The 23,069-nt window shown below is 51.5% G+C and overlaps 1 protein-coding gene across 4 annotated transcripts in view; it reads right to left on the bottom strand.

Annotated features, from left to right (window-relative positions):
- RIPOR3 (RIPOR family member 3) overlaps positions 1 to 23,069 on the bottom strand; it is a 73,786-nt gene that overhangs the window by 33,645 nt on the left and 17,072 nt on the right. Inside the window, exon 1 of one of the 4 annotated variants that reach the window (XM_055308126.1) lies at positions 800 to 1,099. The exons of the other annotated variants lie outside the window; for them this stretch is intronic. Within the exon in view, the coding sequence (XP_055164101.1) occupies positions 800 to 904 (105 nt within the window). The 5' untranslated portion in view covers positions 905 to 1,099. Of the gene's footprint in view, positions 1 to 799; positions 1,100 to 23,069 lie in introns of those variants that run through there. 4 annotated transcript variants of the gene reach the window in all.

Raw genomic sequence — 23,069 nt, 5'->3', positions numbered from 1 at the left:
CTCCCATGAGGCTCCCTCTCAGCCTTTAGGTCCCAGCAGAGAGGTCACCTCCTCAAAGAAGCCCTCCCTGGCGCCCCTGGCTATGGTGGCCTCACTCCTCACCCTGTTTCAAGTGCTTCAGACAACCCGTCACCATCCCAAATTGTCGTGTCGGTCTGCTTGGTAGCTTCGTGGCCCTCCTGTGAGTCCCAGCTCCACGGGGTGGGGACCTCTGGGTCCTGCTCACAGATGTGTGTCTAGGACCTCACACCCCGTAAGTACTGGTTCAGAAGTCACTGCCTGAGTAAATGGACAATTGAAGGACGTCTCTTCAGAACTGTGTCCCGGATTCCTTCACTTGATCTGTTCCTTCAGCGCACATGTGTTGAGTGCCTACTGAATGCAGGCACCGGGCATGTGGCTGTGATCTAGTCTGGGGGGAGACAGGGATGAGGACATGAGGTAATGAGGCCAGACCATGATGGGGAGCTGACAAGGACCCCTACCCCAGCCAAGGGGGAGTGACTGGGGAGACCCCCTGGGAAAGCGGTACGTTGAAGTCTAAAGGAAGAGAAGGAATTGGCAGAGAGAAGTGGGATGGAAGAGTGTGCCAGGTGGTAGGAACAGCGTGTACGAAGGCTCAGAGGCAAGAGATAGGATCCATTCGATGAACTTAGTTCAGTGTATGTGGCTGGATCATCGAGGGTCCCTGAGGGGCTAGGTGGGGACCCCACTTCGTGGGAGTAGGGGCTTAAGCTGCATCCAGGGAGACACAGGCGGGCCAGGCCTCCAGCACCCCCTGGGTGGGGAGTTGATTTACCTCCTCAGTTTGCCCTGCACATCTGGCCAGACAACGCCGCTGCACCTGAGGAGACAATGACCGAGTGTCTACCGCAGGCCAGGCCTCTGAACGTGGCACCTCCATCCAGGGGCTGGGAGCAGTCCCACGGGGGAGGCCTCTGCCCCTTGGACCCAAGGTCCGTGTCTCCTGGGCCAGCACACAGCACCACCCTTGGGGAGGCTCGGACACCCCATATGGCCCCCACCGGCCTGCCCGGTCTCTGCCCTCTGCAGTCGACCCCTGACCCACCCACCCCTTGCTTCCCCCACAGACAAGACCCAGGCATTTGATAGTCCCTGAGAGGGAAAGGCCCACAGCCAACCCGCAGAGGCCAGAGGCCGTGTTAGCCCTGACGCCCGCCAGCTTGGGCTCCCTTCCTTTGCTGAGCCCAGTGGGCCTTGTTCCTGCCGGGTGCTTTCAGACGCCTCTCTCCCCGCCTCTCTCCCTGCTCATGTCTCCTGGGCCAGGAAAACATGCCCGGGGCTGGGGAGAGGGGGGGTGTCTACATGTGATCGTGAATCAGTTCCCTCCCTCTGAGCCTCTGTCTCCCTGTCCGTCAAGTGGGGGGGTCGGGCTAGAACTCAGGCTCCCCCAGCGTAGGCCACTCGGGGCCAAGGGAGGAATATGGGGCATCACTCGCTTGCCGTAGTCCTCCCTCTTCCTACCCTGTCCTCCCCAGCAATCTGCCACTGGTCACCCCCCTGTTGAGCCCAGTGCGGAGCTGGCTGCAGGCACAGGGTGATGGGCAGGCCAAGGGAGAGGCTCAGATTTAATCAGGTGTTTTGGTGAATTTCTTTTGAGGTAACCTTCTATTTAGAGCAAACTGACTTCTGTATGATATACTGTTTTGTTTTTTTAAATAATAGTGTATTTACATGAAGAGTAATGGATTTGCAGGACACTCGGTTTAAGTAGAGCAGATAGGAACCCAGCTTCTTGGCAGCTCACATTTCTGGGTCCCTGTGTGGAAGCGAGACTAGGAGGGGTGGGGGACAGGGAACGCAGGCGTGTCTCTGCTGATGGCCCTGTGGAGAGCCCGATGTGCAGACAGCACGGGTTTCTCGTGTAAGAAAAGCAGCAGCGACTCCTTGGGGCGCCCTAACTGTCCCCCCCAGAGCTCATTGTCCCAGGGCTGCAAGGCAAATGGAAACTCCCCTTTAAAAAAAAATAAAAAATATATTTTATTTATTCATGAGAGACAGAGAGAGAGAGGCAGAGACACAGGCAGAGGGAGAAGCAGGCTCCATGCGGGGAGCCCGATGCAGGACTCGATCCCAGGACCCTAGGATCACTCCCTGAGCCAAAGACAGATGCTCAACCACTGAGCCACCCAGGTGTCCCAAATGGAAACTTCCTGATGGCTCAGGACCAGGCATGGGAGTCAGGACCCAGAATCCAAGAGGATCCCTTCCCTCAGTTTATCACACAGTCCACAGCACTCCCATGAGCTTCCTGCCCAGGGCAGCCGGGCTCCAGCTCCAGCCCAGAGGCTCAAAGAGACCAGTCACCTGGTCCTGGGTGGACAGGTAGGCCACCTCCTGGGGCTGCTTCACAGCGCACCTGTGACCATCCCACAAATGAAAGCCCCAGGTGAGGCCACAAACGGACAAGTGCGAGGGAAAGGTTCAGTAGCCCAGATGCCTCAGCCACTCGGACGAATTGTATGTGGCCGTAAGAATTGGGAATATGGGGACACCTGGGTGGCTCAGCGATTGAGCACCTGCCTTCAGCTCAGGGTGTGATACTAGAGTCCTGGGATCGAGTCCTGTGTCGGGCTCCTGCAGGGAGCCTACTTCTCCCTCTGCCTATGTCTCTGCCTCCCTCTCTGTGTCTCTCATGAATCACTAAGTTAAATCTTTTTTTTTTATTTTTATTTATTTATGATAGTCACACACACACAGAGAGAGAGAGAGAGAGGCAGAGACACAGGCAGAGGGAGAAGGAGGCTCCATGCACCGGGAGCCTGACGTGGGACTCGATCCCGGGTCTCCAGGATTGCGCCCTGGGCCAAAGGCAGGCGCCAAACCGCTGCGCCACCCAGGGATCCCTCAATAAGTTAAATCTTAAAAGAAAAAAAAGAAAGAAAGAATTGGGAGTATGATTTTGAGGAATAATGGCTTGAGAAAATAGAAGATTTTCTGACGCTGAGCCAAGAGCCAAGATGTAAACGATACACAACACGGTCTCGGTTTTCTTTTTGAAACGATGCCTTACCCATGTCCCACAGTGGACATGCATGCCCTCATAATTAGGTGAAAAAAATGTTACTTTAAAGAAAACCGAAAGCGTGGTTACTCTGTCCTTGGTCGCATAGTAATGAAGCTGCAGGGCTGACTGCTTATCCTCTGACCTAGAGAATGTTGCTTTTCAGGATGAGCCTGGGGTCATAGGAGAAACTTTCCTCTTAAAAAAAAAAAAAAAGAAGATAGAAAAAGGAAAGAAAAACAAACTCTGTTTAAAGGCCCACAAATATTATCTCCGCTCCCAGCTAACTCCACTGGGCTTTTACGAGGTAGAGATGACTCATGAATTTCTGTGAAATATCCAGAGGGTGTTTTGATTTAAATGGCCCCCTCACTGCTCCCATCACCACGTACATGCTCCCATCCCATGCTCCTGTCACCAGGTGGGCTGGGGTCACCTGGAAAAGACAGCAACTTTGGGGGTGAAGGAGCTTCCTGGGGCCTCGGTGGGGGTGGGGGTGTGCGTGGAGCTAGAGGCACATGGCTGGGAAAGAGGCTGGATGCAAGATGACAGAGAGGGGACGACAAAAGCTGACCCTCTGGGGGCACAGGAGCTGAATCCCCTCTCGAATGCTGCCTCCACACTGGTCAGTGGCCATAGGGCAGCTATAGAAAGAGGCTGGCTGGGGGACACCCGGGTGGCTCAGCGGTTTGGCACCTGCCTTTGGCCCAGGGCCTGATTCTAGAGACCCGAGATCGGGTCCTACGTCGGGCTCCCCGCGTGGATCCTGCTTCCCCCTCTGCCTGTGTGTGTCTCTGCCTCTCTGTCTGTGTGTCTCTCATAAAGAAATAAATAAAATCTTAAAAAAAGAAAGAAAGAAAGAAAGAAAGAAAGAAAGAAAGAAAGAAAGAAAAGAAAGAAAGAAAAGAAAGAAAGAAAGAAAGAAAGAAAGAAAGAAAGAAAGAAAGAAAGAAAGAAAAGAAAGAAAGAAAAGAAAGAAAGAAAGAAAGAAAGAAAGAAAGAAAGAAAGAAAGAAAGAAAGAAAGAAAGAAAGAAAGAAAGAGGCTGGCCGGGAGGGCCGGAGATGGAGGGGTGCTGGAGACAGACCCCTCCTGGCACTGACCTCATTGGCAGGTCGGGGTGAGGCCAAGCAGTGGTCACTGTTCTTGGCCAAGCGCCTCTGTGTGATGTCAAAAACTCAAAAGCAGTAATATCGCTGGTGAGAACCAAGGTCCTGTTCTGAGAATTAACTCATTTCATTCCTGGTACCCGGGAAGTCTGGCCTCAGACTGCACTCTGGGCCCGCTGAGCGGCACCCCCTTACTGTATCCTGGACACTGGACTGAGAGCTGGACACGCAGCATCTCCCCACAACACCCCTCTGAGGCAGGTGCTGTTGCCACCCCTGTTTTACAGGCTGGGAAACTGAGGCTTGGAGAGCCGAAGTGGTCGGAACCAGCACGTGGCAGCGTCACATCATCAATGATTCACCTTCAAACACGAGTGTCCCCCCCCAGGTGGGGGACATTGCATCCACGTCCTAGGGGTGACAAAGCAACACATGTGGGACCCTAACCAGAAGCCCTCACTCCGGAATGGGTATGGGAGGGTCTCAGGCTCGGCTCCATTGACACTTGGGGCCACATCATTCTTTGCCACGGGGGTTGTCCTGTGTACGTCTCGCCACCAGATACCAGGAGCACTGCCCTGTCCAGTGGTGACAACCGAGCATGTCTGCAGACACTGTCACGTGTTGTTCCCCGGGAGGCGGAAACCCCTCCAGTGGGAACCACCGGGTTAGAGGCAGCGCTTCGGCTCTGCTCTCGAGGACTGGCGAGTGAGCAGTGTGGGTGTTAGAGGTCATTCTCACGGCTGTGGGTGATGGTGTGAAGGCACCGTATTCCCCTGGCTACAAAAATTTAAGCCTTTCCACGCCCACATGAGTAGGGTGTGGGAATCTGGGGCGGGGGGGGGGGGGCAGCAGCCCGATATCGTCAGAAGGGGCCCTGGGGCTGCAGCTCCCATTGGGCCTCTACCACCCTCCCCCCACATGCGTGCACCTGCACACTCACGCCAGGAAGGTGAGCAGCAGCTTGCGTTTGGAGAAGAGCTTGGTGGCCTCCTCAGGGTGTTTGCTGCACCGTCAGAGCTCTGCGTGACACCCGCCTTCTTTGCCACCCCCATCGGCAGCGAAGAGAGACCCAAAGCCAACCTACTCGTTTTAACCAAAAGAGCCTGACCATTGGGTGAACACACACTGGTTTGGGGCCACTCAACAGAGGCAGGATTCGAATTCAAACCCGAGGGCCACCCCCTGGACCATCCTCTCCCCACTGAGGGAACTACCCGAATTCTCCATAATCAGGGACACAGAGTGTCCCCCCGGCTCACCCACACAGCCTGACAGGAGAGCAGCCTCCCCTAGGCCTAACCCGCCAGGGGCCTGAGCACTCTCCACTGCTGCCACTCTCCACTGCTGCCTCCGGAAGAGGCTGTCGGCACAGGGCACAGGGGCTTGGGCACGGGCCCCACGCAAATGGCTGGATTACTTTTAAAATCAGGAGATAAGAAATGAACTTTTAGGTTAAACAGAATGCTTTATTATATGATATTGTATGTTATTATTTATATATCAATAGCATGCATTTTATTATATAATTTATCCATCCTTATACCAATTCAGCCGTAACGTACACTAGGGAGGAAGAGTCCTGCAAAGGCCAAGGTGCAGGAGCTCAAGAAAGTCAGCAGGGGCCCTGCCCTTTGCCCTCTGCTGGCGCTCCCTTGAATCTGTCTGCCTCCAGAACAATCCGTGCCACCTCTCACCCACAGACTCCCTCTCCAGCTCCTTCCCCACCCACACCTTTCCTATTCTGATTGAGCAAACCTATCTGGCCTTACCCCCCCACCCCCATTCAACCTCCCCTCCCTGTGCCAGCCTAGCTTGGCCTGAATACACTCTTGACCCTCACCAAAATGTTGCACTTTGTCCTGTTCTGGCCTTAGGATCGAGAAGTTCAAACCCAGGCAGCCTGGCTTCCAGGTCAGCCTCTTTACCACAGGCCTTCGCTGCCAGGTTTCTGGAATCTGCTGATGTCACTGAGCCTTCTAGCCACCCCTGCCCCTGGTCTCCCACTGAGCGCTGCTTAGATTCACCTCTTCTGGGAGGGTTGGATCCCTTCCTCGGCCCACCTCACTCCGTGCTGTTCTATGGGGCGTGGGCAAGTGGGCTTGTTCGCCCTCCGTTCCCTGGGTCCTCGTGAGCTCGACAGTATTTCTGTAGGTTCATTATCTTTAGAAGCTCCTCTTCTGGGACTAACCAGTTCATATTCTTTTGTCCTAACTACCTAGCTTTTTCCCAGTGACTTCTAGTTTAGTCCCAGCCCCTTACTCACCTTATAAATTGTCCTAAATGACGTGTGCGTGTGTGTGTGTGTAACAGGAGCTTCAAGTATTTATGTGACCAGATCTGCCAAAATTGTCCTATGTTTTAAGAGTTTGGAACCTGCTTTCGCCCCCTCTAAGATTAAGTTTCTGCTCTGACCAGTGAAGTCCAGCTCCCTGGGTGAGAATTTCATCTTCCCGTCCAGGCTGTAAAGTCCCCAAAAGTATCTCCCTCTTCCGTAGGGGGCCTCAGCCAAGAGATTTCAGTCTGCTCTGCTGCTCAGAAACACCCTGAATCTGTCCCCTCCTTTGAATCCCCTGCCCCCAGGGTCAAGCCCCCATCACCTCTCTGGTCTTCACTGGCCTCTCTGCTTCCACCTGGTCCTCTGCCCCAATCTGAAGACCAGAATGAGCTTTTAAAAGCATCCAACAGGTTTCCGACACCCCTCCCCAGGCTTGCAGCTTCTGGATGCCCCTAGAACTAAAATCTCACCCCCTGGAACTGTCCCCGGAAGGCTCTGAAGAAGCACCCGCCTGCAGAGAGGCCCTATCTAGGGGTGTCTCAGGAGGGAACCCAGACTGGGATGGTCAAGAGCTCCCTATCCACTGCCTAGAAAGACAAGAGCTCCTCTTGTGCCCCTTTCTGACCTGAAAATATTAATCACAACTGGGTCTTGTCCTAGTGAGGGCAGGGGGTGGGTGGGATGGGGCTGGGGCGGACTCCCAGAGTCTTCACACTATCCATCCTATTTCCACCCATTTGCACCCAGCCTGTAAGGCAGGCAGGAAGAGGGGGTCACCCCCTCACCCTGTTTACAGCTGAAGAGCTGTGACTCAGAGAGGACAAGTGGTTTTTCCACACTCACACAGCCGGGATGGGAGTGGGTAGGGGGCGGGCGGGAGGGAAATACAGGCATTCAGACATATTTTGAGCGCTTGAGTAGTGAGAGGTGAGGCGACAGGCTGAACAGGGACCTGACTGGAGGACCCTGGGCCAGTGACGGGCTAGGGCTGTAACTGGGGAGCCCAGAGGGTATTAATATTTCAGGCCCACCCACCGCAGGTGCTCAAGAGCCTTCCTGTCCACAACCCAGGGTTGCCCAGCGTGGCCCCCATGTCTGGATGAGGATCCGTGGCCCAGTGGTGCCGGGTCAGCCTCCTGGAACGCCCGAGGTCCCCTGCCAGCAGGCCCTGGGACTCCCGCCTTGGCACGTGTGCCGGTTGATGAGGTTTGTTTGCTGATGGAGGCTGTTTACAGCACCGGAAATGGTCAAGGGTTCACCCAGAGATGAGCCATCTGGTCATCCCAAGGTAAACAGTTTACAAGAGACAAACCAAGCCAGGCTGCTGTTTCGGTTTTTCTTTCAACCATATGATGTGCCATTTCCTTTCCCTCCTGGTGCCAACTGCAGAGACGGAGGCTGTCCCGGGCACCCTGACCCCTGCTCCTGTGCCATCCTGGGGGCAGGGGAGGGGGGGCATGGGGGACGAGGCGGGAAAAGTCAGTTTTTCACAACTTTTCTTGCCCCATCCTCAGGACTGAGTGATCCTCTGCCAGATGGTTAACTCACATTGTACGGAGAGTGGATTTCCTCCCCAAGGAACAGCTTTATTTCCTAGAACCTAATGCCTTGAATTTCCAGACTCTTCAGCCTGAAATCCACTTCCTTTTGGAAGAATACCCCCTACTGGTCTCCCCAGGTATTGCAGCCCTGCTCTAGCAGCCACTACAAATGCCTGCATGGAAGGCAGTCAGAGGCTCCGTTCTGGATGTTCACAGCGAAGCCAGTGGATTCCTAGGCATGCAGGATATGTGTGTGGCTTAACGGCCTGAAATAAACAGTTTGTGCTGGAATTGCAATTCTGGAGTTTCCAAAAAGTGTTGCAAAACACTCCAGGCAGACTCCGGAGTTTGTGTACTACAAGCTGTTTATCAATTAATTCCTTCTTTGCCAAACATTCTTACTTGGCCTACTGGGAGATGAGCTTGGTGGGAATGTATCTTTGATTTTGTAATGAAAATCACCAGGGAAAGAGGGTTCACTTTGCAGAGGCTCATGTTACGGAAGATGTAGCTGGAACAGGTGGTTCCCATAAGGACGAGGCTAGTACCAAGTTCCGAGCTCATGTAATAAGGAAGGGGACATCTGGGGACTAGGACATGGGGACTCTGCAGTGATCTGGGAGCTACACATCTGCAGATTCACGGGGAAGGTGAGGAGTGTAAGCCTTGAGGTCAAAAAAAAAAAAAAAAAAAAAAGAAAGAAAGAAAAGAAAACACCAAAAACAAGTTCAAGTCCAGACTTCTTTGCCTCTTCCTAACTCTATGACTTAGATGAGTCACTTAATCTTCTGAGCCTCAATTTCTCCATCTGTAAAATAGGGATCATTGACATTACCCTCCGTGACTCACTTTACAGTCGCAAGAAGGTGGCTTTTTTCTCTTTGTTGAAAAAAACTTACCCATAATGTATAGCTTTGTTAACTGCTTTGTGCCCCCAGTGTTAGAGACCTGAGGAAGTGTATCAGCTTTCTGTGGCTGCTGTAACAAAATACCATACATCGGGTGGCTGAAAGCAACAGAAATGTCTTGTCTTACACTTCTAGAAGCTAGAAGTCCAGCATCAAGGTGTCAGCAGGGCCAGATCCCCTCTAAAAGCTTTAGGAAAGGGTCTCTCCTTGCCTCTCCTGGCTTCCGGGGGTGGCTGACAGTCCTCCGTGCCTCTGGGCTGGCAGTCGCCCCTCTCCAAGTCTCTGACTCTGGGGTCACGTGGCCTCCTCCCCGTGGTCTCTGCCTTCACAAGGTGTTGCTCCCTGGACTGGGACCCACCCTAGTGACCTCATCTTAATTTGATTACATCTGCAAAGGCCCTATTTCCAAATAAGGTCACAGTCACAGGTACAAGGGGATAGGAGATCTTTTGGGGGGACACGATTCAGCCCATCACAGGTAGAACACATTTTGTTTCACTCAGCAGCTTATGAATGTGTCAAGGTGGGCCCCAAGCACTAGCAGGTGGGCGGGAGAGAAGACATTAGTTCCATACAAAAGCACTAAAATGTGCTCGTTGATGATTGACAACTGGAACAGGGGGAGGGCTTTGGGGGATGGGAGGGGACAACACAGGAAATTCTCCAGGCAATGAAATTTTAGGATGGGGATTCTTTGTTGTTGTTAAAGGGTTTATTTATTTGAGATAGAGAAAGCATGAGAGGTGTGGGGGAGAGAGGGAGAGGGAGAAGCAAGATTCTATCCAGGACCCTGAGATCATGACCTGAGCCGAAGGCAGATGCTTAACCACTGAACCACCCAGGTGCCCCTAGGATGGGGATTCTTAAATTTACTTCCAAGTATACCCCACCGGTTGCCCATTACCCCAAATTCTGTACTCTCTCTCTCTTCCTGACGGCACCCCGTTTTCCCCTTGAGGACTTAGTTTTTTGCCCATCTGCTGTAGGTCTGCGGGGCCCGGCCCAGGAGCCCCACAGCTCCCTCAGCAAGGACAAGCATGAGAGCCATGCCAGGCTAAGCAGACACAGCCTACCAGGAAAAGGAACCTGGGGGCAGGAGGACAGGAGAGAGAACATGCTGGATCTCGTTCATCCCGGCTCAGTGGAGCCCCAAAGGGAATGTCTGCCGTGAGCCCACCTTGGGTTCTGGAGCTGTTGGTTTGGGTACATTTCCAGGCCTCCCTTCTGGGAGACCCCCTCTGCTCCAATAAGCCAGATTATTTTACATGGGCTCACAGCAGATATCTCTAGAGTCTACCTCCCAGTAGGCTTGTGTCAGCAATACTTTAGGAAAAATGAAAGAATTGGAGCAGCATCCAGCACGGGATAAAAAGAAAAAAGACAGCAATTTTAGAAGAGCAGAGAATTTAAAAAAAAAAAAAATTAACGTGTCAGCACAGAGCTATCTAGAAGCAATGTTAAAACCTTGAAGAGATCGTGGGGGCCATGGTCCTGGGTTTCTAACTGGAGTCTCAGGCCTTGGTTTAAATATTAAAGGAGGGGTAGGTACCCCATGGGAAATCTAGAAGATATAGGCATGGGGCGCTGACACTCGGGGCATCCGAATGCCTGGCGCCCACTGACACAGGACAATGGTGACGGCTACCTGACACATTGCCCCCTGGAGCTCGGGGCCCCTCGCTTTTGGCCAGCGCATCACAGCCTCAGCCAAACTGCCTCCCCCGCTGCGAGGCTGGGCCACTGCCAAGCTGGGCCCTTCCTGCACACATGCTGTTTTGATTCTGCACCCTTCAGGCTTTATTGGTTTTTCCTGCTAAATGAGGTGAGGTTCGCCCAGCCCAGTGGCAATTCCTGTAAAAGCCAGAGTTTCGATGACCCAGTGTGGCAAGTTTACAGGGAAGCACTCCCTGAAGGCTGGGCTGGCTGGGAATAATGCTTCACCCCTTCCAAGGATGGTGATGAGGTCTGAGGATCCTAATGGGAGGCAGGGGTACTGTGGGCGCCAGGAGCCCTGGGCTGGGGGTCAGGACTTCAGCCCTCGCTGGGCTAGGTAGGCGTTCTCCTCTCTCTCATGGGCAAAATGGGGATGAAGCACATACCTCACAGCATTGCTGCTGGGCTCCAACGGGATTACAGATGTAGAGTCAGTCTGAAAACCACGAAGCTCTACCAAATGAGAGGAGGCACCAGTATTACTGTAGCTATTGTGATCACTGTTATTAGAACCAAAGATCTTCCATGGCAGGTGGAAAATGAAGATGACGCCCAGTGACCTCTGACCTTGCAGAGTCCTTTCTTCTTTGAGTGTGGATGGAACCTGTGACTATAATGGGATGTGCCTCCAGTGATTGTGTCACCTTCTAAGGCAGAAGGGAGACTATCTTGGATGGGCCTGGCCTTATCAGGTGAGCCCTTAAACAGGATTGATTCTTCCAGTCAAAAGAGCTTTAAAGTAGAAGAAGGATTCCGCGTGAGGGAGAGTCTCCCTTGCTGGCTTTGAAGATGGGGGTGGGTGGGAGTGGGGTGGGAGGCATGTGGCAAGGAATACCGAGGCCTCTAAGAGCTGAGAGGGGCCCTAGCTGGCAGCTAGTAAGGAAGCAGAGACCTCAGTCCTAGAGCTACATGGAACCAAATGACACCCACAAGAGTGATCTTGAAAGTGGATCTGTCCCCAGACCCTCTGGACGAGAACTCAGCCTGAATGATGTTTTGAATCCAGCCTTGTAAGTGCCCTCGGCAGAGGCCACAGCCACACCATCTTCTGCCCTCTAGAACTGCGAGCTCATAAATGGGGATTGTGTTAAGCAGCTGGGTTGTGGCGATCTGTTACACAGCACGAGAAAACCAACATGCTCCGTCAAGGAACCTTAAAATGGAAAGCTCCCAGGGTGCCCAGTGGTGGGAGACGAGGTTCAGATCCTGACCGTACAGCTCACGGGCTGTGTGATGTTGGCTGCACTACCTCCCTCACCTCCCAGAACCTGTTCCCTCATCTGTAAAACGGGGATGGAAATTAAATGTGCATCAAGCATTGGAGCACGGTATGTCATAAGAGCACGTAGTAAATGCTCAAGAAACACGATCTGTGGGACGTGTTCACGATTACAAACCAGCTGATAGCTAACAATAGTGCACCTGTGGTCTTCAGAGCCACACAGGACATGGGAATGAGCCTTGACCCAGTGTCCTGGGAGTTACAGGGCCCTTGGGGAATCAGGACCCTGAAAGCCACAACTTTGGACACACAATAGGTGATGCTGCACAATATCCTTGGCGGATACAGAGAGCCGTAGTGTCGTTCCCTCCTCAAGATCCCCTTTGCACTGGCTTTTCTGAGGAGGAATTCTGCGGCTCAGCCTCAGTCTCATTCTGTCCAAGGGAAGCCCGAGGCCAATGCCTTATCTTTGGAAGAGGCTGACCCTGGACCCAGAGAGGATGGGGGTGGGGGAAGTCCAGTCTCCCAGTTCTATTGCTGTCAGGTGCCCTCGCCAACCCCACTGCACCCCCAAACTCTCCCAGACTCTGAGTCCCACAGCCCCACCGACTGCTCCTGTGGTTCTCCCCCAACCTCAGCGCAGTCCCAAGCCTGGGCCACCCACCCACACACCCAGACTAAATCAGTCCTCCCGCCTCTCTGTTCCCTTGGACCCCGGTTTGGCAATGCCAGGCAGTGGAGACCATACATTTCTAATTAAATGCCACTAGACTGCTTTCCCAGCAAATCAAATCCACAACAAGATGCCCTTTCACCCCCACTTGGATGACCATGACCTGAGCCACAGACAACAAGCACCAGCGAGGATGTGGAGAGATTGGAGCCTCAGCCACCGCCGGTGAGGATGTAGGACGTGCAGGCCACCTTGGAAGACAGTTTGGCCATCCCTCTAGTGTGGAGCACAGAGTTACAAGTTGGCTGGGCAATTCCACTCCTCGACGTACACCAGGGAGAAATGAAAACATCTGTCCACACAAGACCTGCACGCAAGTGCTCATAGCAGCATTACTCTCCACGGCCAAGAAGCTAAAACTACCCAAACGTTCATCAGCCGACAAGGGGATAATGAAACGTGGTGTATCCATATGACGGGATATTAGTCAGTCATGTAAGGAAATGAAGCAGTCATCTATGTCGCACTATAGATGAATCTTGAAAACATGATGCTGAGTGAAAGAAGCCAGACACAGAAGGCCATGTATTATATGATTCCATTTCTATGGAATGTCCAGAATAGGCAAATCCATAGAGACAGAACATAGATTAGTGGCTGCCAGAAGCTGGGAGCAGAGAAGGATTGGGGGGCAGGTGACAGGGTTTTGTGGGGTGGGGGGAGCAGCAGAAGTGTTCTGGATTTATTTATTTATTTATTTATTTATATATATGTATGTATGTATGTTCTGGAATTAGATGGTAGTGATGGTTGCACAACTTTGTGAATAGGCTTAACTGTACACTTTAAAAGTGCGAATTTTAGGGGGCCCTGAGTGGCTCGGTCGGTTAAACATCTGCCTTCGGCTCAGGTTGTGATCCCAGAACTGTATGGGGCTCCCTGCTCTGTGGGGTATCTGCTTCTCCCTCTCCCTCTGCCCCTCCCCGCTGCTCATGTTCTAAGTAAATAAATAGAATCTTTAAAAATAATTTAAAAAATAAAAATGTGAATTTTATGGCATATTGGTTATATCTGCATTTTAAAAAATAGGTTGATAAAAGTCTTGATGGCTTCTTGCAGGCTGCATGACCTTGCCAGGTGACTTGGCCTGAGCCCCGAATGTCCCCATCTGTAGAATGGGACCATAACAACAGTGCTACCTCGCAGCTCTGCTGAGGTTACATGAGAAGATACGAGAAAGCAGTGCCCCAACGAAGGGAAGCTTTAGAACTTGTGTTAGGGGGGATTCCTGGGTGGCTCAGCAGTTTAGCGCCGCCTTCAGCTCAGGGCATGATCCTGGGGTCCCGGGATTGAGTCCCACATCAGGCTCCCTGCATGGAGCCTGCTTCTCCCTCTGCCTGTGTCTCTGCCTCTCTCTCTCTCTCTGTCTCTCATGAATAAATAAAATATTAAAAAAAAAAGAACTTGTGTTAGGATTAGTCACTGGACTAGCATAAATTTGGGGTGGTTTCCCAAGGCTCCCTCGTCCAGCGACTCTGCTCCCTTATTATTCACATGCCGCCTGATGTTCCCGCTGTTCCCTATAACACCCTGCATGTCCTTCATGGGCAGGTGCAGGCTTGCCCTTGCCTTCAGCTGTGTCCCCAGCAGCCCCTCTCCTGGGCCCCCTGCCCCGATCCACCCTAGCGACGGGGAGCACCATCCTCTTCCAGAGGCCCCTAAAGGGAGTCACTGGTGGCAGGCTGAGTCCCACCCAAAAGGTTTCTTTTTTTTTTAATTTTTAAAAAAATTTTTATTTATTTATGATAGTCACACAGAGAGAGAGAGAGGCAGAGACACAGGCAGAGGGAGAAGCAGGCTCCATGCACCAGGAGCCCGACGTGGGATTCGATGCTGGGTCTCCAGGATCGCGCCCTGGGCCAAAGGCAGGCGCTAAACCGCTGCGCCACCCCGGGATCCCCCACCCAAAAGGTTTCTTTTCTTGAGCCAGGCTCTGAGCAACATGAGGAGGATCATGTCTTATTTTCTTGTGTGAAGCGCATCCCAAACTTCATGCATGTATCGCCTTCCCGACTTCCCCATGTCCCCGCACTGGAGTACCACCTGTGTTACAAGTTACTGAATGCTTTTCTGTAAATCAACTCGCTTATCAAAAAAATAAGCATACATATACTTTTAAAGTTTTAATTTATTTATTTGACAGGGAGAGAGAGCACAAGCAGGAGGGGCGGCAGGCAGAGGGAGGAGAAGTGGGCCCCGTGCTGAGTTGGGAGCCCAACGTGGGGCTCGATCCCAGGATCGTGGGATCATGACTCGAGCTGAAAGCAGATGCTTAACCAGCATCTCCACCCTGGTGCCCCCCAAATAAGCATATTTTGGAAGGACAATGTTATCACTACTGTAAACGAAAAGCCAGCATCATTCTCCATCAGTAAGAATGTAAGCAACTGGGAGATAATCGCACTGAACGCACAGCCATGTCCAAGTGCAGGTAGGCACGTTGCCTGCGAAGCCTGTTCTTTCGAGGTGGGGGAGATTAGTACTCTTAGCGAGGCATTAAAGACCATGCTAACAACAACAAAGACTTTCTCCTTGGCATAATCGGGACTGAGAGGTCATTGAAAGAGGACTTACGTGATCCGTGAGTCATTGTTATTAACACCTGCCCCTCCTGAATCGTCCTCCCTCCTCTCCTGCAGCCTGTGACTAAAATATCACCTCCTTATGAGGCTTTTCCTGGCCCCCCATCCAAGAGGCACCAGCCCTGCCCCCCACCATTTTCCCAATTCCCCGTCTCTGTTTTATCTTTCTTTTTAGCTTTTACATCCTATTCACTACATCTTGTCTTCTGTTCCCCCAGCTAGAAGGCATTCCATTCCCCTAACAGACCAGCTCTCCCCAGGGTAAATACCTACTGAATGAATGAATGGCTGCAGAGATGACAATGGGTTCCGTGCCTCCAGAGACTTCATACTGTCTTACGCTAGCTTCGTACCAAAACTTAACCCTTGGGAGGCAGCCCTACAAACGATTGTTGAGTGTGCAACTGAGTGAATGAATGAAGTTTTGCCTGGGTAGTGAAGCTCCCAGTTTTGTTTTTGTTTTTTTGAGATAACCCAGGCTTCTCCATGTGTCTATGTTTCCGAAGACTCTGATACTAAATTCTTCCTGCAGACTGTCTCCAGGACCGAAAGAACGGAGCCTTTGCCAAGAAAAGGGGCTGAATTCTCAGGCCTCCAGTCGAGAGCAAATAGAGCTGGTTTCCCAGGATAACCAAGTTAGGGACCCTCAGAAATTGTGGGAGCTCAGGAGGCGTGGGGAGAGCATCCTCCAGAGACAAACTCCTTCTTGCCCGCCCTGGCCAGCACCCCTGGCGCACTGCCGCGTGGGAGAAGCCAGCCAGACACGCAGGCCCGCTGCAGTCACTAAATGATCCTAAGTACATCAAGATGGGCGCCCTGACGCCAGCCACTCTGAGCGGGTCTGGAATGAATTGGAGGGTTGTTAAGATCGCCGACTTAAGCCTCTTCTCACAGGAAAAATATTTATTTCACTGAGCTCTGCTTTTTTGGAAAGCTGTGCCTGTAACCGTCCACATCGATCTAGCAGAGTTTTGGCTACTGCTGGCTTTGTCTCCCCTCCTGTGTTGGGCCCTGCGTGTGTGTGTGTGTGTGTGTGTGTGTCCATGATCATTAAGCAATCAGCCAAAAGACACAGCCAGGACACTCTGCTCTTCTTCAACTGGAAAAAAAATGGATGCAAACTGAGTTCGTGGCATGAGACACAAGACATGCATGTTTTATCATCAAAGATGCCTGCTTGCAAGAAGCAACTGCTTTTTTCTTTCTTTTTAAATCGAACATGCTCTTTTTTTTTTCTGGCTTAGAGAAAAAATACAGACCAATTCAAGGAGGAGAATAGGTATTCCCATCCTTCCGAGGTGCCAGAATCAGCCTTTAGTGCAATATTTCCCATTGCTTTTCTACTCTTAGAGCTGAGGGCCTGGATTTGAATCCCAGGTCTGCCACTTGCTGGCTATGCAACCTGGAGAGCCATGGGGCCTCTGTTTTCTCTTTCTAAGATGGAGTAATAATAGACCTTTAAGTTGTTAGGAGGAATAAGTGAGCGAGAATAGATACAGAGCTTAGCAGAGTTTCTGGCATATAGTAAATGATCCATAAACGGTACCTATTTTATAGGAGGAATTTGTACATTATTACACATCTCACTATACCCCAACTGCACTGACAAATGTTACTTTTTAGTCATTGCTAATTTGTCATCCCATTCTTTAATTTGCATTAAAAAATTTTTTTCACCCACTATTTTCCTAACACTGGTTTTATTAGCTAACTGTTGAATGTTTACTGTATGCCAAGCACGGGCTAAGGGTCTCCATAAAATATTTTCATCTCACTTCTGGTTTATACCCAGACTTGAACAGATATTTATACACCCATGTTCACAGCAGCATTACTCACAATAGCCCAAAGGTGGAGCAACCCAAGTGTCCATCAACAGATGAACAGATAAACAAAATGTGGTCTATCTGCACAATGGAATACTGTTCTGCCTTAAAAAGGGAGTTCTGATACAGGCTACAACATGAATAAACCTTGAGGCCATAATGCAAAGTGAAATAGGCCCGTCATAAAAGGACACATGCTGTATGATTCCTCCTGTATGGGGTCCCTAGAGCAGTCAAAGTCATAGAGACAGAAAATAGGATGGCGGTGGTGGGGGATGGGGGGGCGCCTGGGTGGTTCAGTCAGTTAGGTGTCTGACTCTTGGTTTCGGCTCAAGTTGTGATCTCAGGGTCATGAGATCAAGCCTCTTGTCAGGTTCAGCGCTGAGCAGGGAGCGTGTTTGAGATTCTCTCTCTCCCTCTCCCTCTGCCCCTTCCCCTGCTCGCACGCATGTGTGCACAAGTACACGCGCCCTCTCTCTCTCTTATAATCAATCAATCAATCAATCAATCAATCTTAAAAAAAGAAAGAAAGTAGAAAGGTGGGAGCCAGGGAGGGGGATTGAGGAGTTAGTGGTAAATGGGGACAGAGTTTCCGTTGGGGGAAATGACAAAGTTCTGGAGGTGGATGGTGGTGATGGTTGCACAGCAACGTGAATGTGCCGAATGCCACAGAACCATACACTTAAAAACACATAATGTGGTGAATTTTACGTTATGTATATTTTACCAGAACAAAAAAGCTTTGGTCAATCTACTTAAGGTAGATGTTTTTATTAACCACCGCCCCCCACACCTCCATTCTTTAAAAGATAATGAAACAAAGGCTCAGAGAGGTCAAACGCATTCCCAGAGTCACCCGGCTTAGAAGCAGTAGAGACAGGCCTAGGTGCCAGGGCTTACTCTCCAAGCCCACGTTGTGCTGTAAGAATTCTGTGGAGTCAGAAGGAAACCAACCCAAGGCAACATGGCAGGCAGAGTTAGCAGCACCAGACTAGCCCTCAAGGTTCAGAGTTCAGTTCTTTTTTTTTTTTTTTAATAATTTTTATTTATTTATGATAGTTACACACACAGAGAGAGAGAGAGAGGCAGAGACATAGGCAGAGGGAGAAGCAGGCTCCATGCACCAGGAGCCCGATGTGGGATTCGATCCTGGGTCTCCAGGATCGCGCCCTGGGCCAAAGGCAGGCGCCAAACCGCTGCGCCACCCAGGGATCCCTCAGAGTTCAGTTCTAAATTTGTTCTCTGACCTTCTTGTGGGTGCTAAATTTGGCCAAACAAGTTCTTCCAGCTTAATCGATGACGTGAGTGCATTGTTTTGAAGATCAAACCTCTTTCCTGGTATGAAAATAAAATCATGCAGATTTGTTTGGAGAAGCCACCTTGCCGCCTGTCAGCTGCCCTCGGAGAGTAACCCGGACTCGCTAAAGAGTGGAGACACACAGCAGAGCCTGAGTAACAATGTCTCCTCCTGAATGAATCAGAAACGGAGTCTCAGGAAATAGCGAGGCAAAAAAATGCTAACCAGAACCAAACTTAAAGTTTTCCTGAAGTTATTAATTAAGAACAAAATAACACTCTTCGGATAGCCTCCAGTACAGGGAGGAATTTGCAAGGGTTGTCCCCACTTCTCTGGGAGGTTTCGGGCTGCCTGTCCATGACCCCTTGTCAGATACCCTGCATCTATTGAGGTGGAACAGACATGTGATCCTTGTGGTCTGGCCGCCGATATCTGAACAAATGTTGGACACTAGACCCTGGAGAGAACATTCACTCACTGGCCAGAAACAAGACTTCTGGTGCTTGACTCAAAAGGATGAATCTGGACATCAGATTCCCTCCCACAGGAATATGAACCAAGAGACAATGGAAGAGCGTTCCAGTTGGAACAGATACTTGAGCTGAAAGACTGGATATTTGGGGTTGGGGTGGCCATTCCAGGGGCATAAGCACACAGATGTATGTAGAAAAGGGGTAGGTGCTATGGCACTCTGGATCCCAGTGAAAGCACTGAGTGGCTGGATCAAACTTTATCTGAAACCCACCCTACCACTGACTTTTCCATTACATGAGCCAAAAAAATCTTTCTTCAAATTACTTTTGTTAGGTTTTCTGTTTTTTTTTTTTATTTTTTTATGACCAAAAGGAACATCTCTATAACCTCCTAACATGTCCCATTTTTACCTGAAACCGTCAAGAGTTAGATGTGCGACAGAGAACCCAACAGACCACACCAAAGCAGGCAGAAGCACTTTGGCAGAGTTTAGGATTCAAAGCAGTGTCCCCGCGCATCCCAAGTGACGCAAGTTCCCCTTCTCTGGTCTGAAGCCCTGGGAGGAGGAGCGAGAAGGTTAGAACTTTGCTGCAGGGACATGCTGTCCTCACGACGACCCCTTCTCAGCCTCAGAACTACTGTTACCAGAATCTTTCTGAAGGTCCTGGACAAAGGGTGAAGCCAGGAACTCCTGAGGCTGAGGGCAGGTCCGGAGCCTGGGAGAGAAGGGGCAGGCTGGGGCTGGGGCAGACCTAGGTCTTCCGTTTCCCGTGGGCCTCTGCAGCACAGCTGTTGGCCACAGGGGGTTAGCCAGCCCTGGGGACAAGCGGCATTCAGGGGATAGGGAGCAACCAGGGCTAAAGGCGCTGCCGGAGACAAGCTGAGGCTCATCGAGGCCGAGGGGCCTAGCAGTGAGTGCCCGCACTGGGCCTGGTCAGGCGTCCCATGGCTCGGAGGGTGGCACCATTTCCGAGTCACCGCAGCGAAGCTCCAGCAACTCAGGCTTCAGTAGTGGCCACATCTGCCCTCACATTTCCCCTCCAGCTGGTTCTGCCATCAGCGGCCCCTCCAGAGCCTCCCTCAGACAGAGCCTGACGGCTATGAGGAAAAGGATCAGCCACAGACTCGACTCTCCCTCCGGCCTCTGTCCCACCCACCGGAGGCGTGGGTGTGTCCAGCCCACCTGGGACCATCTGCTTTTGTCATCAGACAGGGCTGCCTTGATGAGGACCAGACCCCCCCCCCCCCGAAGAAGGGAAGAGCCAGAGAAATTAAATTTCCAAAAGGAAAGAAGCAATGATCATTGGCCACATCTGTGAAATCGGGTGCTTCTCAAGGGCCAGGGAGTCACCAGGCCTCAGTTTAAGCCCACGTGGTGGACGTCGTAGGTGTTGCCCCGGTCCTGGGGGAACTGCTGTATGCATCGAGGCCCAGCACCCGTGGGTGGTTCCCCTTCCAGGGTCCACCCAGGATCCTCCTCTCAGACGCCCCATCACTTCCACCAGGAGGTTCCTACTGGTTTTCATGGATCCCCAGAGTACTCAGCTACACCGAGACCCGGTATTGACTGGAGTTCTCACCCACCTCTTCACTGGCTGTGCCTCGGGGTGGGGGGGCATTCAATCCTTTTTGAGGTTCAGTTTTCACCTGTACATTGGGCTGGGGGCTTGTCTTAGCCCAGAAGTTTGCAGACTGTCGACTGCACCTGTCTTGGGCCATGAGCTCAACAGAGGGAGTCGTGACAGTCACGACATTCATTTATGCTACTCAGGCTCCACGGTGACAATTTCCCAAGTGCACACCCCATCGTTTCTGGGAATGAGCAGAGGGCAGGAACCCCACCTGCCTCTCTGTTCCCACCCAGCACCTTGCATGAAGCTGCTGTTGGGAACGATCTACAGAAAGGTTCTCAAATGACTCACACACTCTGTTCTGTTCCTTTTCACGATAGCCACCAGCCCATGGAGGCAGCTCAGTCAGAACTGGGGTCAGGCGGACCTGGCCTTGAGCCCAGCTCCACCCTTACTCAAGTGTGGCCATGGCCTCTGGTCCTATCTGTTCCTGGGGAATAACTGTCCTGTGAATCTGAATTAAGATAACATGTGCAAAGCTCGTGGCTTTGTGAGAGGCACACCGCCACCCCCATGTCAGCCCACTACAATTATTAGGTCCATATATCATATACGTCGCAAAAGGCTCCTTGGGGTCAGGACACCCCTTCCCTTCCTCCAGTCAAATCATCAGGTTGTTTGGGGCACCTCTTCCTCCTCCGATTGGATGTAGCGGAGTTGGGTGAGTGATAGCTTGTTGGGGCTTTCTCCCTGCTTCCTGGCTTCCCTAGCCTGCTGGCCAGGCTTTGTCTTCCCCTCCAAGACAACCCTGCACCCAACCCCAAAAGGGGTACCTTCAGCATCACCCCCATTTGAGAATGTGAGCCTAGGAGGGCATGTTTCCCAGTTTTACCACATTTAAGGTAGACCATGCAAAAGCCCACTGAGATGTCTGTGGATGGACCTGCTGTTTGACTGGTGGGTTCCCCGCGCCTCACCCTGCCCGGCTGCCCGCAGGGCCGCACTCAGCTCCAGACAGCGCTCAGCAAGAGAGGTCAGCGGCTAAGCTCTCTGGCTTTCCTCTGACCTCACGTCTGTTTGTTTTTCATGTTCAGCAGCTGTCTGCAGTGGAAATCTCCACTAAGGGACAGACCTCGTCTCTGTGCTAGAAGCAGGAGAATGCCACAGGAAAGGCGGCTGCCCGAGTCAGGAGGGCTGGTCACCGAGTTCCTACACGCCACTGGGGAACCAAACCTCAGAGCTTCTGTTTTCTTATCTCCGTGGGCTGAGAAGAGAACTTGCAGATAGACCTTGGCTCATGTTCTAACACCAACGGTGGACACAGGTTGCTTCTGGCGTGGCGTTGAGATTCTGAGGCCGTGTTTGGGCTCACTAGGAAACGGCGTTGAGGTGGATTAGCCATGTCTTCCACAAACTGAAGGGTGGGAAGGATGGTATATTTGGCGTCACATAGTTGCCACCCCAACCCAGGTGCTCTGTAAGGTTCCTCAAAGCTTGAAATGGCTCAGAGTCCTAAGGTCTCATAGGATCATACAAAACTTAAGAAGATCTCTCTGTTGGTTTGACCTTTATTCTAATAGCGCCACGGGCTTCTCATGGTGAACACTCCCTTACCACTTTGCACTGCCCACCGTTAAGGCCCATTCAAACCGCCACATCCTTCTTGCCACCACGACGGGTTCAGCCAAGAGGATCTGCGCCAGGCCAGGTCACTGAAAATCAGCCCTATGATCCTCTACTCCCTCCCACCTGACTGGATCCAGCCATACCTGACACTAAACCTAATTCTAAATTTTTGAGTTGTAGGAGCCAAAGCATTCTTTTTTTCCTTCTTCTTCTTCTTTTTTGCTTTAGCAGCATGAATTGGGCTTTCACCACTTATAACTCATGGAGTCCTATGCACAGATTCTTTCTTCTTCACAGGCCCCAAATTAAAGACCAAAAAAGGGTTTGGCTAGTATGACAGTGAGAACATTTGGGCCTTTGTTTCTGTTTCCGTGTGATCCAGCCAAGGCAAGAGGCCTAGAATGCAGAGACCTGGGAGACACCTGCTGAGGGGTCCCTGTGGTAAGATAGCCTCTCTTTTGACAAGTAGAACCTAAAAGGGGGCGAGTTGTCTGGAATATCTTTTTATCCCTTTCAAAATGCAGTTTTCATGAATGCTTTCTCCTTAGCTTCCTGACGTACTGAATCTAGCTTGGCTGAATTTTGTTTAAAAATGTGGGCATCAATCATAAATACCCTTGGGAGAGAACATTAACCATCAACTAGCAACATTAGCGTCCCTCCGCCCCACCCACCCCGTCTCCTACAGTTAAATGGACTGGAACCTCTCCACCTTGTCCGGGAGGAACCTTTCCTGCCTGTCCTAGAACGTTTCAGAATGGGCTTCTGCTGTAAGTTTTCACATATCACCACACAGCTCAGCTTCCTGGCCCGACTCCTCTGCAATGAGGGGCAGGCAGGGACCACCACAGGGAACTAACAGCTCTGAGCATTTCTGGAGTCTGGCTCTTGAAGTTTTTTTCTGGGGCAAATTCTCCTCTGCCCCGCCCCCCACCTCCCACCCCCATTCGGGAACCTGAAAGGCCCAGCAGCAACTGGAGCATAGGGAAGGCTTTGATGTGGGATAGACCTGGGGACAAAACCCAGTCTGCCAAATTCTTGCTGTGTCATCCTGGACAAGTTGCTTCACCTCTCTGAGTCCCAACTTTCTATAAAATGCGGATGATAATACCACCCACTGTGTTGGGCCAGTTCTGAGAATTCAATATTCTAACGCTTGCCGGAC

The sequence above is a fragment of the Nyctereutes procyonoides genome, unplaced genomic scaffold (assembly GCF_905146905.1).
Source record: "Nyctereutes procyonoides isolate TBG_1078 unplaced genomic scaffold, NYPRO_anot_genome, whole genome shotgun sequence".
In the NCBI taxonomy this organism is placed as follows: domain Eukaryota; kingdom Metazoa; phylum Chordata; class Mammalia; order Carnivora; family Canidae; genus Nyctereutes; species Nyctereutes procyonoides.
Note: the sequence above shows the minus strand (reverse complement) of the source record. Positions and strands in the feature narration are given on the sequence as shown.